Source organism: Orycteropus afer, unplaced genomic scaffold, assembly GCF_000298275.1.
Source record: "Orycteropus afer afer isolate SDZICR_OR568_19922 unplaced genomic scaffold, OryAfe1.0 scaffold00043, whole genome shotgun sequence".
NCBI classification, from domain to species: Eukaryota; Metazoa; Chordata; class Mammalia; order Tubulidentata; family Orycteropodidae; genus Orycteropus; species Orycteropus afer.
In genome coordinates, this window is record NW_006921630.1 from 1,302,822 (window position 1) to 1,317,137 (window position 14,316).

Here is a 14,316-nt window from a genome sequence, read left to right on the forward strand (position 1 = left end):
GTCTTTGCTTGCCATGAAATAGCAGGCCCCTAACACCACAAACAGTCCCCACCTGTTTTCAGCCTTACAGCAACCAAGAGAATAGACATTAACAAGACAATTAGGTACTCTGGACTTCAATAATTCAGGGACCTCAGAATCTATATCACTCCCTCATTATACTGGGGTCTCCCTGGATGAAAATAAATGATCACTTCAGAGTTCTAGGCTTAGAGTGAGTGACTGCAATTAGAAATTTTCTACCTGAGCATACCAAACTGAAGCACGGCTAATCTTTAAACACCTTTGCTACTCTGTTTAAGGAGCTCTGGTGGCATCATGGTTAAAGCATTTGTCAGCTAACCAAAAGATCAGTGGTTCAAACCCACCAGCTGCTCCGAGGGAGAAAGATGGGGCAGTCTTCTACTTCCACAAAGATTTATAGCCACCTTAGAAAGCCAATGGGGGTCACCGTGAGTCAAACTGACTTGATGGCAGTGAGCTTGAGGGTTTTTTGGTTTGGTGCTGTAGTAAAAGGAGCTCTGGTGACATAGTGGGTAAGACATTTGTCTGCTAACCCGAAGGTCAGTGCTTCAAACCTGCCAGTTGCTCCACAGGAGGAAGATGAGGCAATCTACTTCTGTAAAGATTTATAGTCTTGAAAACCCAGTAAGTTGCCATGAGTCAGAATCTACTAGATGGCAGTGGGTTTGTGTGTTTGTGTGTGTGTGTGTGTGGTGGAGTGGTTAAGGCATGTGGCTGCTAACAAAAAGGTTGGTGGCTCAAACCCACCAGTTGCTCTGTGAAAGAAAGACAGAGTAATCTGCTTCTGTAAGGATTTACAACTTTGGAAAGCCAATGGGGGTCACTATGAGCAGAATTGACTCGATGGCAGTGAGTTTAGCTTTGATTTACTGCTCTATTTAGCTCTTCCCCTCTCAAATACTAAATGAACCTTGGCACCTACCTACATGTAGCCGCTACGCTCTGCATTTCTCCACAAAGACAGAGGCTTATTTCAAAACAAGCAAAAATGGGGTTAGGTACAGAAAAAGAGGAGGTCATCTGTTTAGTTGTGGGTCTTTTTTTTTTAAACCCACTTACTTATTTCATGTTGTTATGTGCCATCGAGTCAAACCTGCAGTATCACTATGGAAGTAGATTGCCCAACCTTCCTTCCAAGGAGTGGCTGGTGGGTTTGAACCACCAGCCTTCTGGTTAGCAATCAAGTGCCTTAGGCACTAGGCTACCAGAGCCACTCCTCAGAAGGAAAGTTGGGCAATCTACTTCCATAGTGATACTGCCTCAGAAACCCAAGGAGGGGTCACTATGAGTCCGGTTTGACTCGACGGCACATAATAACAATAATATAACTTATTTCACGTGTCAAGACTCTTTTTTGGTCCTAATCCTTATTCATTTGGGTTTTATGTTCTATTCGTGTGTGCATTTCTTGTTCTAGTAATAACTAACAGTATTCCTCACTTCTCTATCTCTTGCCCAACCTGGAAACTTTCCTTTTTGGGAGAGGAGGTCTCAAGTCAGAAGAAGTGGGCTTACCATCGGCAATCAGGTGCTCTGGGACGTGCAAGGTGATTTTGACAACGAGAGGGCAGCTGACATGAGAGGCGCACACAAGGCCGATCACACAGCTGGTGATGCTGATCAGTGTCAAAGTGGTCTTATTCACAGGACTCCGAGGAGAACCCACTGGAAACAAGACAAAAGCAAGGCACGTGGAGGTAAAAATTTTAGCACTGCAAGCCAAATTTGGCCTTTTGCTCCTTGACTGTCTTCTTTGCACACTCTGGCAAAAAGCAGAAGAAACTGACAAACCCAGATCAGGGTGGACAGTGTCTGTAGCTGTGTCACCTCTGTGACCCTAAACCCCATGGATATCCATGTGATTAGCTGGACTCGGGGAGGATATGGTCAACTAGTGGCCCTCAGGGTCCACAGTGGTCAGTTGAATGTAAGCCCCCTGCACTCTTCCTGGGCCAGGTTCACAAGGGAAAGTATAAAGGGAAGAATTCTCTCCCTCTGTTTGGTGGTTCGAACCCACCAGCTGCTCCCCAGGAAATGGATGAGACAGTCTCTTTCCATAAAGATTTACAGCCTTGGAAACTCTACGGGGCTGTAATTTTCACAGAAGCAGATTGCTAGGCCTTTCTTCCATGGCACTTCTGGGTGAGTTCGAACCACCAACCTTTAGTTCATACTCTGTCCTATAAGGTTGCACTGAGCCAGAATCGGCTCGATGGCAGTGGGTTTGGTTTTGGTATTTGTCTCATCAGAGGTCCCTGGATAGTGCAAACAGTTTTTACTTGAGTATGAACTAAAGGGTGGTGGTTTGAACTCACCCAGAAGTGCCATGGAAGAAAGGCCTAGCAATCTGCTTCTGCAAAGATTACAGCCAAGAAAACCCTATACAGCACAGTTTCTATTCCATAGTACATGGGGTCACTATGACTTATAATCAATTCAACAGCATTGGGTTTGTCACTGTTGGTTTTGGTTTTACTTGCCTTCTGAACTTCATCTTGCTCTGTAGAGCCTAGACTGAGGACAATGAGGAAAGGTAGCTCTGTACATGTAGAGGCTGTTGTTGCTCTAGAAGGCTCACCACAGTCTTGCAATCATGGGAGTAAGTTTATAAGTGGAAGCTTAATGAGGAAGTAATAGTGGGAAATCAGAAACACTCCCAGGTGTTAGGTGGAGACAGAGGTATTTTTGATGTTTTGGTTTTGAGGAATCTTTGGGTGGAGGAGATAAAATGGTAGCAACCAGAGTCTTTTTCTCAGCTGTGAGAAAATAACTCTACCAACAGAGTTGTGTGGGTCCTTTGCAATTTTCTTCTACTGCGTGTTTTATTATTGACAGTAATACAAGGCAGCTATTGGGAAGCACTAAGGAGCTCTGGTGGCATAGTGCCTAAGACATTTGACTGCTAACCAGAAGGTTGACAGTTCAAACCCTCCAGCCACTCTGTGGATGGAAGACTGGGCAATCTATTTCCATAAAGATTTACCATCTTGGAAACCCAAAAGGGTTTCTATGAGTTGGAATCGACTCAGTGGCATTGAGTTTGTTTTTTTTGGTATTAGGAAGTACTAACCAGGTGGCAGACATTGTTCTGAGTGTTTTACATACATTAATATTTGCTTTATTATAACAAATCTTTGAGAATGAACAGGAATTTCCCACTTTACAGGTAAGGAAAATATATCTCAAAGACATTAGCCTCATTTATGACACAGTATCTAGGTTTCAAGGATCCCTGGTGTGACATTAGTTAAGTGCTCAGTTACTTAGAGAGGCTATAGGGTGTGTTCAGGGTCAAAACGTTGGTGGTTTGAACATACAGCCACTCTAGGGGAAAAAAATGAGGCAATCTGTTTCTGTAAAGATTACAGCCTTGGAAACCCTATGGAAAGTTCTATTCTGTCCTACTGGATGTCTTTTGAGTAGGAATTGACTCAACAATAATGGGTTCTTTTGGTTTAACTAGGTTTCAGGCAACACTGCTCAGGGATTTACATAGATCATATCTTTTCATATTCACCACAGTCTGGTGAGGCAACTCCCAGAGAGAAAAAGGGAGTTAGAGAGGCTATAGGGTGTGTTCAGAATCAAGTGGCTATGAAGGAGAGATCAAAATGCAGGTCTGGCTGAGGCTTCAGCCCACTAGGAACAATGCATTATTCAGTCTGTGGGTCAAGGGTAGCGTTTGTAAAAGTTGTTCTCAGGTACATAACACATGGGTTTTCTCCAGGGCTGTACCAGTCCTTTTTGAGGACTAGGTTTCCCTAAGACGAGTGTGTTGAGAGAGAAAGACTCTAGGCAGCAGTCTCTGGCCCATGCCTACTGGAGATATTCTTTTCTGTTAGTAATCTTTCATCATCCAGTCTTTTTCCTCATACTCAGCAATCTGCATCTCCAGCCCAGGACTCAACAGCAGACCCAGCACCAGAATGTCCCTCACACAACATCGGTAACACTGGACCTGCCATCTTTTCCCCAAATGCCCTCCTCCCATTTCAATTGCCCTACTGCCATTCATGCAGTTCCCCAAGTGAAAAATCTCCATGTTTAATTCCTCCCTCTCATTCACAAACCACACCCTCCCTACCAACAGTGTCATTACATCTCTTGCATTTGCCTTCCAAACATCTCTCTCCATTCACTCCATTCCTATCTACTCCTCTCATCTAACACCTGGCTATGGCAACAGATATCACCTAATCTCCCTACCTCACTTACTCCTCATTCTCATCTCTCCTCCTCACTGCCCCCAAAGGGATCCCTCACAAAGAAGAGCACACTAGAACAAGGCTCTTTAGAATCTTCAATGACTCCAACTGAAGCATCAAGTCCAAGGCCACTGGAATCAAGGCTGTGTACTTGCTGGTTTCTGCTGATCTTCCAGCCTGACTTCCTACGCAACCCATAAACCTGCACCTTAAGCTTCATTCTCATAAACTACTTACAGCTCCTTGATTAGACTATCATCATTTATGTCTCTGTGACTTTACACATATTATTGCCTCCTCCACAGAATGCCATTTTGTCACCTTGTCAGCCTGGTATACACCTACTCTTCAAGTTTTAGCTCAAACAACATCTCCCCATAAACACTTCTCTGAAACCTTCAAAACAGATTGCCACTCACTCCTGGGTATTCCTCTGTCCCTCAATGAGTTGTGCTTTTATAGCCCTTATCACACAGCCTTGTCACTGTTTACAAGCACTCACCACTCTCCTGCAATTGCAATGACCTGCTACTGATCTTCCTGTCTTTTTGGCCCTTCTGTATCATCAATTCATAACCCAGCATCTCCACCTGACCTTAAAATTTCCAGTACTTGCTATGACCTGCAGAACCAAAAGCACATTCAGTAACATGGCATATGCATGGTCTTTTGATAATTAGCCCTCTCATCCTTGTGTGCATGCTCTCTCTCTCTCTTGCTCTCTCAAGCAATCTCTCTTTAAATATAAATATCCTAAACTATACCTGCCACGTTGAACTACTTTTATTTCCTTGAATATACCATGTTGTTTTGTGCCTTGAAAGCCTTTTTATGCTTTTTCCTCAACCTGGAATGCCCTTATCCCACACTCTTTTCTTTCAAGAAATTCTATGCATTGTATGTAATCCAGTTCTATTTATTGTCTCCTTTTGTGCCTCCTATAATTGCCAAGTAGAATTACCTATTCTCTCTTCTAAGCATTCATCATTTCACTTTATTCATATTATTAAATTAACCCTTACCATGGTGCCATATTTCTACCAACTATCAAAGGTTGGGCAATCCTACTTCTGTAGTGATACTGCCTCGGAAACCCAAGGAGGGGTCGCTATGAGTCAGGGCCGACTTGACGGCACATAACAACAACAACAACATCACAAAGCCTGACCCACTACAGGTGAGTTATTAAATGTTTCTTCACGTCTGATTGATATATCCAGTTCAATTCAACAAACATTTATTAAGTATCTATTATAGGTAATGTCCTTCACTAGCTACATTGGTAAAATAGAGATAAATTAGACAGGCTCTGTTCCTAAGACACTTCCAGTCTAGTTAGAAGCAGCAAATAATTGATGCACCAGGAGAGCTAGATAGTTAAAGCTCTTGACAGTTAAAGAGTTTTATGATTCCCTACTTGCTTTAAGTACAGTCATTCTAATTCATCATTGTGGGTTTTCTCAAACATGATTTTGCAAAAGCAGGGCACACCCTATAGATCAGGACCACACTGGTCTCAGAAGATGGGTCTTGGGTTAATATCTACTATATGTAAACATGTCATGAGGATTAAAGAAGAAGGGGAGACTCTAATCCACGTTCTTACCTCAGGGAAGCTGGAGTATGAGAAATTAGGCTTAGGCTGTCCAGTACCCCATCATTCTCTGCAGGAAAATGATGGGAAGGACATTTGGTCTGATAGCAGCGAGGCCTACAAAAACTAGGATTGAGGAAGAGAAAGGCTTCTTCTCATCTCTGGGAATAAGAAAGGAACTACTCAGAGGTAAGAGAAACCCCAAATGACTGTGTCTTTAGGAGGCACTGGTTGATGATTTGGTGGGAGAAGGTAAGATTGAGTACAGAACATAGTGGTGTCACATAAATACCTTCCATTGTATATCAAGGCATCCCTGTCCAGCATCCTTTAAGCTGGTACGAAACAGAACCCCAAATGGGCTGGGCTGCCCTATGGAGAGTTCTAACAGCAACAACAAGGATTTCATAGGGCTTTACCAGTTACCAAGAAAGTAAATTTGGATCTCATTTAATTGCTAAGTAGCCGTATGTGTGAGGAATCATTAGCTCAGTTAATATGTGAGGAAACTGAGTCAGAGAAGTTGCTGTCTATGTCCAATATCAGACAGCAAGTATATGGGGAAGCTAATTGGTGCCTAAACCCAGATCTTCCCTTAGTGACGGTGGTAAGTTCAGCACAGTTATAGGCAGGGGTCACCACAATTAGAATGGATGTACCTGAAGGAAGCCACTAAATATCAGGGTGGACATCAAAGAGTAGCTGCAGGAAGGGAAACTCTATCAATGCTGAGAACTCATAAGCCACCTGGGACCTGGCCAAGAGAACAAAGGGGAATTGGGGACTTGGGTCCAGAGCCTCTACTTGGAAGGGAATTAAAGGTCAAAGGACATGACATACACACTTTTTAGGCCTTACATAATTCTTCAACTATGCCTGCTCCCCAATACTGCCTACCTCAATACCAAGGTTGATGTCACTGGGTAAGCAAGGTATATATAACATCCCTTTATCAACTTTATTTATTTTTACTACACTGTATCAACTATATTTCCTTTCTCTAAACACCACACTATGACTCCTGAGGCTTCCAGAAGGAATTGAGAGTCTTCTGACCAAGAAATAGCCTTTCAAACAACTTGGAAACTTGTTTGAGAGTGCCATTATCTGGGAGAGATGATTCTCTGAAATTTTCCACTCTAGGCTCTTCGTTCTTCTTTAAAAGGAAACATCAATTGTGGTACAATGATTCTTCCTGCAGAAACTGGCTTGGGTACACAGAACCCTCAACTTGTGACAACACCTCTAGCTCCCTTCTGTCCCTTCCCTTCAGGCCACTTTTACAGTCCTCTCCTCCCTTCTTCCTACCTCTACTGCGCCTCCGGCTCCGTGAGGGATCTGTGTAAAAGGTCAGCTGGGGGTCATTTTCTGCTTCTGTTCCTGAATCCCCTTCAGGGTTCAGGAAGGCGGATCCAGCTGTAAAAAAAAGGAGCACAGGAAAGACAACACCTTTACTTTTGTCTTCATGACACCAAATCTTTGGGGCAGTTCTACAGAAAATCCATACTACAAGCATGAGTTGACTGACAATCTGGGAGGAGTAGCCATGGAACTGGGATTTCCTAATATACAGGTTTGTTGGTGAAACAGACCTTCATCTGACAACAATCATAGAGTCCTACTCTGCCTTGCACCCCCACCCCTAGCCCATGCTCCCACCCACTCAGGGCATTTCAGACAACTGCTTGTCAAACAGGACCTCTAGGGATGAGGGAGAAAAGGAAGAAAGCAACAATTTCCTCATTACAGGTCACGATTCTAGTTTCACGATTCTAGTTGATTAAAAAACTACACTGCCATCGAGTCAATTCTGACTTAGAGTGACTCTATAGGACAGAGCAGAAATGCCCCATATGGATTCCAAAGCTGTAAATCTTTACAGAAGCAGACTGCCTCATATTTTCCTGCAGACCTGCTGGTGGGTTTGAACCTCATACCTTCTGGTTAGCAGCCAAATGCTTTAATCACTAACACCACCAGAGCTCCTTCTGGTTGATATGAGACCAAAATCATGTGTAAAAGGGCATAAGATATTTTTTTTCCTGGTTCTATTTAATGGGAAAAAGTACACAAAAATGTGTAAAGAGAACAACCTCGATCCCCTGTAAGTCTACCATTCCAGGGAACACTATTAACCTTCGATGTATATATTTCCCATATTTTTCTGACATAGAAACTGATAAAAGTTTTAAAATCTTCTTTTAAAAAGGCACTATGCTGTATCTTCTATTTTATAACCTGATTTTGTTTTTTCATTTGATAGGCAACTTTCCATATTAACACATATAGATCCACATTATCATCTTTGGTGACTTCATGGTGAACTACTTGACAGCAGACAGACATGCCAGGCAGTTAACTGATATCCTATTAATGGACACAAGCTATTTCCAATTTTTCACTCTTTAAACAATGCTGTGATGAACAGCCTTTTACACATATCTTTACATGCTTGTCTAATTGTTTCCTTTGGATAAATTCTTGTTGGTGAAATTACTTGGTCAAAGGATTTGCATATTTAATTTTTTTTGGTAACACCTAACCAGCCTCTAGAATGACTGTACCAGGGCACACCCCTATAGCAACGCATGACAGTGTGGGTAGTGGATATTAATGGCCTCACTCCACCAATATTATGAAATCTACCTATTAGCTCTAACAACACACATGGATACCTCTTGCTTTGTTGTTGATCCGCTTTCTCTGGCTACTGGAGGTGTGAGAGAGAAGGGTGGCTTGCTGGTGGTTGGAATCCACGGGACTGGTGGCAATGATGTTGTCCTTGTACTTGTTCATCAATGATAGCTTGGCATTGTCACTTCCTGCAGAAGGATAATTCCAGGCAAAACTTTAAGAGAAAAGGCCAAAAGAAAGTCAGACCAAGAACATCTGCATAAACTGAGTGAATTGAAATAAGGAACTTTAGAAGGGAGAGACTGGCAGAAATCAAAATATTCTTCTTTAATTTCAAGAGGGACTACAAATTTATGGGAGAAGGAGCAAAAAGAGTGTGATTACAACTGAGAATTCAGTTTAACTTATTCTGTATTGATGAGTCAACACTTGTGGTCCTTTGACTACATGAATACTGCAGATATGTCCTCTTTTGGTCAGCATAGAGTTTGAAAAGAATTTGAATTTGAATATATGGAGATAGAGAATGCATTCTTTCTTTCATCTCACTCTGCACCACTCCCTATTGTCTGACATCAGATATTTCACATACTTCTGTTATCTGCTTGGCCTCTGAAGACATTTGAGTTTGTAATCCTTGAATACCATATAGCTAATTGGAAGGCTTAGCCCTGTGCCAGGTATTGTGGAGAAAACTAGAGAAATTATAGACATGTACCCTATTCTCAAGGAGTTCTCTGACTTTGAATCTTCCCAGGATATAAAGTTTTCATATATAATCACTTCTAGATATCAAAAAGAATGGAAAGCACTATGCAATCCCACTCTTTCCAAGTCCTACTGAAAGTCCATATATCTTAAGCAGCTTTTGATATCAAAAACATCTTTCTCAAAGGCAGAGTGATTCCTTGAAAGGCCACTGTCTTAGGATTTTATCTATAGGGTATTGCTTATTCATAGAGATTGGAGTGAGAAACAGGTGAGCTACTGTAAAAGAAAAGTAGCCCTTCCCTCTCTGCCTTTTTAAAAAAAAACAAAAAAAAAAAAACCTGATTTTGTCAGAGTTGGTTTAGGTCCAAGTCCCTTCTACCCAGAGTCTCCACAGATGCATGAAACATCTGAGACTTGACAACTTGATTGCATTCCTTCATTTTCTTTGGAGAAGTACAGCCCTTCTGCAGGTCACAGAGGTAAAATGTCTCAGACCAAAGCCTCAGAAATAGAAAAGAGCAGATATCACGACTCCCTCCAGTTCAATGAAGAATCAAATCACCTAAGCAAATATTCTACATACTTAAATGCCATCCACACTTTTGATTTTTGCTATCTCCTTATTGCCTGGGGTTTGCTCATTACATACTTAATAGGCTCTCACCCACTCCTCCGTTGGATGTAAAAGTATTTCTGCTTCCAGTACACGGTAGAAGTGGAGAGGGATCCAACTTGACTTGTTCTTCTGATTTTCCAGATTAGAAACATCCCCTTTCATCTCAAGAAACAGTTTATTCTTCTTGCCCACCTGGGGAAAAGCACTAGACTGTCCCATTATATATGACCCTCTCCCCCCCACTAAATAACACAGCCACTGATCTCTACCTAATCACTAGCTCCTGGTGACAAAGGACCAAGCAACTCCCTGTCCTTTTCCCATCTCACCTGGTGTGAGGTCCATCCCTGCCTTCTCATTGCAGCCCTGCAGGGAGTCAAGGGTGCGAGTGACCTGGCTGGCAAAGTCCTCTCCTCCATTCATGCACTCCCTCTGCAGGTGGTGCCGCAGGTCTGTGATGTCGTACTCATAGCCGTCCAGGATAGGGGTCTCCCGGATGCTCAGGGTGCCGCTGGAGTTGTGGCCCTGCACACGGGCATTGCGCAGACTCTCCCTCCCATGGCCGCCAATCAGCACAGAAGGGATATAGTGGATTTCGTTGGCTGCTTCAGCACTGGCACTCTTCTGGGGCTGAGGGACACGGCGACGCTTGCACCAGCGCCGCCGTGTGTACAGGATCATCACCAGACACAAGATGGACAGCAGCAGAGCAATCATGCCACCCTGGGAAGAGAGGGCAGCAGATGGATGTGGGAAGACAGTGGGTTCTTCCCACAAGGAGTCATATCCCCTTCAGCTAGCTCCATGCATCACTCATTTGTTAATTAATTCATTCAAGTGCATTAAGCATTTATGGCAAGCATCATTCAGCAGCAAATGGACAGTCTGCTATACTGGTGTTTAAGGTGAGAGAAAAATGGAATCTAGATGACCAATGCATCATTTTGAGTGATTCAAGGTTGTTTCTGGCTTAGAAAACAATGTGGAAAGCAAAGAAGTCATTGGGACTCTGTGTGTTTGTGCGTGTGTGTGATTTCAGCTCTAGAGACAGTGACTAGGGTTAGAAATAGGAGCATAACCCTAACCTTTTCTTTAATAAAGCAAATCTATTACAATGTAAAGCTGGTTTCAGACCTTTTTTTTCTTTTCTTTCTTTCTTTTTTTTTTTTAAGCAGAGATGACATCTAGTTTCTTCCTGTGTCACATTTTAAGTGGTTAAGTGCTCAGCAGCTGACTGAAAGGTCAGCAGTTCAAACCCACCAGCCACTCAACAGGAAAAAGATGTGCTTTAGTAAAGTTTACAGCCTTGGAACCCTTTGGGGCAGTTCTACTCAGTCCTACAGGGCCACTATGAGCTAGAATTGACTCAGTGGCTGCAGGTTTGGTTTTGGTTTTCACACCTTAAAAATCAATCATAAGTGGATTCTAATTCTATGTCCCTAATGATCTGCAAGTCATGCAAATTCTAAACTCAGATTTCTCATATAAAATGAGGTTGATACCACTTAACCCCCCATGGAGGTTGTAAGGATAACATTAGGTAATTATGTCAAATGTGTAGCACAGTGCACAGCATAGCAGAGATTGTCTAAGTTTAAATGCCTCCATATGAGTACTTGCCTCTCAGCAAGGGAAACCACTGACAAATCCAAAGAGAAATTTACATCCATCAGAATTTACAGCCAGGTGCAGGAAGGAATTTTACCATTTGAACATGACCTTTTTGGGTTTCTCCCAACCACACAGTCCTGGTCGATGTTTTCTATCCTTGCTAAAGATCAGGAGATGGGATAGAGACCCGTGTCCTGAGTCAGAAAGGTAGAGGAGTTTCCTTTTAAACTTCCTGGTTCTCAAAGGCCATCACCTCTGTGGCCATTACTTAACAATCAGCAGTCCACTCGGCTGTCCATCACAGGCAAGGATGCAGTGCCTCAGTGAGATTGACCATCTCGCCCTGACATCCATCAGGCAGACTCTGGGGGAATGCTCTGCAACCAACAGCTGCACAGTGCTCAGTGGGCATAAATCTTCCCAAGCACAATCTGTGTTCACTCCCTTTATTTTGGTCAATATCTCTCTGAACCTATTTCATTAGGCTGGGGTGTGCCAAATGATTCTGCTCTCAACCTTGGGCTTCAATCACTGCCACCCTATCATAGAAGTTACAGATGAAAAACCCCTGTTCATCCTCAGTGGGCCCACCCACTTTACACAGGGTCAAGATTATTCCCTCCAACTCATTCAAGGGGACTTTTTCTAGCTTCATAATAATTATGTCTTGGATTTATAAAGTTCCTCTTGCTATAAATCTTCCCATTTATCCTCCCTCTTCCACTGTAAGTTTAAGCAAAGGACCACACACACACACACACACACACACACGAGATGTTGCATGTTGCTTCTTTCAAACAGGCATCACAGAGAAGCAGACCCATGAAGCAACAGTCAGCTGATAAGTGACAGGTTATGCTAGGTGGCTTTTCAGAGGCATACACCAGCCCCTTGGTTTTCAAATTTTTCTTTTATCAATAGAACCCTTCTTCATAGTTATATCTTAATGCCAGCATAAAGATAACATAAACATGAAACTGTTCAGGTTACAGTGACAGTGGGAATCCAAAGCCAAGTATTCTAGGCCCAGAGCACCATGTAGAAGACACAACACCTCAATGGTGCTGCAACTGAGCTCTGGACCAGTTCTTGAAAGCTACTCTTTGTGACTAACCCAATAGTTTTTCAGTTGAATCTTCAGACCCACTATCCTTTTCTTCACCCCAAACTAAAGCTGCAATAATAGGTAATTAAGCCACACAGAAGGAATAACTTCCTGACTGAGAAAAGTTGTCAGACATTGAATTAGGCCAGTGAAAGTGAGAAGTAATTTTATTCCCTAAAGAGCTGTAAGAGTGGCATGAACATCAATCTCCAAGGAATGGTTTAAATAACATCTTTCCGGCTCACACTGAGGTTTTTAGGAGGCCCTTTCACTCTTCCTCTGTAGTTCTCCTTTCAGATGGTGACACTGTGGTTATAGTAAGATCCAGGCCATAGGGTCATTCCCCATATGAGGCAGTAATAAATCAGTAGCAGCTGTCTCTTATCAAGCTTGTATTATGTGGCAGACATCTGTTCTAAACGCTCTATACTTTTTAACTCTAAGAGGTAGGTACAAATATTTCCCCCTTTTACATTTATGAAAGCTGAGGCACAGAGGCTATGTAGCTTTCCTAAAGTCACACCAGGAATGAGGAGTAGAATTCATTCTACAGCAGCAGATTTTAAGTAGTTATCCTAGCTGTGTTCACAGTAAATTCACTTGTTTGTGTTAGTTTTAGTTTTTAGGGCATTGATGATGATAATAATAATAAGAAGAAGAAGATGTTAAGGTACATCTGGACCCAGGCAACAAGTAAAAAATAACAAACTTTGAACATTAAAAAAGAATAATAACATTGACTGCAAGATATAAATTTGTTTTGCTCTTTATTCATCTTATCACAAGTTTTCTGATTATTTTATTGATTTTTCTCAAAACTGTTAACATTTTGTAACTAGAAGTATGTTTGGGGTATATGAAAACTTCACATCTGTTAACACATTGCTTGTGGGAAGAAAAGTGGCATTTAAAATATATTTTTTCTTTTAAAAATCAATAAATCATTTGTACCAGGGCTTTAATAGAGATCAAAAAAATGAAATCAGCTTTTATTTTATTACAAAATTGACATTTTCAGCACTTACCTAAGAGAGTAATATGAAGTTTGTCAAATAATTTGTAGATTTTGGAATTTTTATATAACAATATTTTATATAACATTGATGGAGACTGCTTAGGGATGGACAATTCTAGGCAGAGCTTCCTTTATTTCATCACAGTCCTCCAGGCCTAACAACAAAACTGTCTCATTATCTGATCTGTATATTCATGCTGAGACCTGGTCACAGTGTCCTCCCTTAGGTAACTCCAACTCATCATTTGAAAGTTAGTTCAGTGACACACCCCCAGCCCACTTTTCCCTAGTCTTACAGTACTGTCCATTCTTGGGTTCCCATAGCACTTTCCACATAACCCTAAACACAAGTACTTTAACTTTATGTATATATGTAGAGATGTGTGTTTGTCAACATTGTTTACATGGACAATTCAGTGTTGTTAATTATGTTTATCATGTCATGCACCCATCTCCACTCTGTGTTTCCAAATTTATCCACCACTCTTAACAGAAGCTCAATGCCCTCTAGTCAGTATCCACAAGTACTTTTACCTTTAACTTACTGATCTACCTCATCTACTAGACTATAAACTTTATGAGAGCAGGGGCCAGTCTGACATAGCTCTTATAGCTCAAGGGTCAGGCATAGCATCTGGCATAAAGAAGTCATAAAGAAGCTGTTCAATAATTGTTTTTGGAAAAGAAATAAGGAAATCAATACCATTTTCAATAGCTACCAAAAAAATAAAATACTTGGGAATAAATCTTACCAGGGACACAAAAGACCTCTACAAAGAAAACTGTAAAATATACTTCAAG

General features: G+C 41.8%; 1 protein-coding gene across 1 annotated transcript in view; it reads right to left on the reverse strand.

Annotated features, from left to right (window-relative positions):
* Positions 1 to 14,316, reverse strand: part of ASTN1 (astrotactin 1) — a 500,284-nt gene that overhangs the window by 265,282 nt on the left and 220,686 nt on the right. The window contains exons 3-6 of the mRNA XM_007937608.2: positions 10,114 to 10,507; positions 8,499 to 8,645; positions 7,132 to 7,239; positions 1,540 to 1,689 (exon numbers count right to left, since the gene is read on the reverse strand). Coding sequence (XP_007935799.1) covers positions 1,540 to 1,689; positions 7,132 to 7,239; positions 8,499 to 8,645; positions 10,114 to 10,507 — 799 coding nt within the window. The remainder of the gene's footprint in view (positions 1 to 1,539; positions 1,690 to 7,131; positions 7,240 to 8,498; positions 8,646 to 10,113; positions 10,508 to 14,316) is intronic.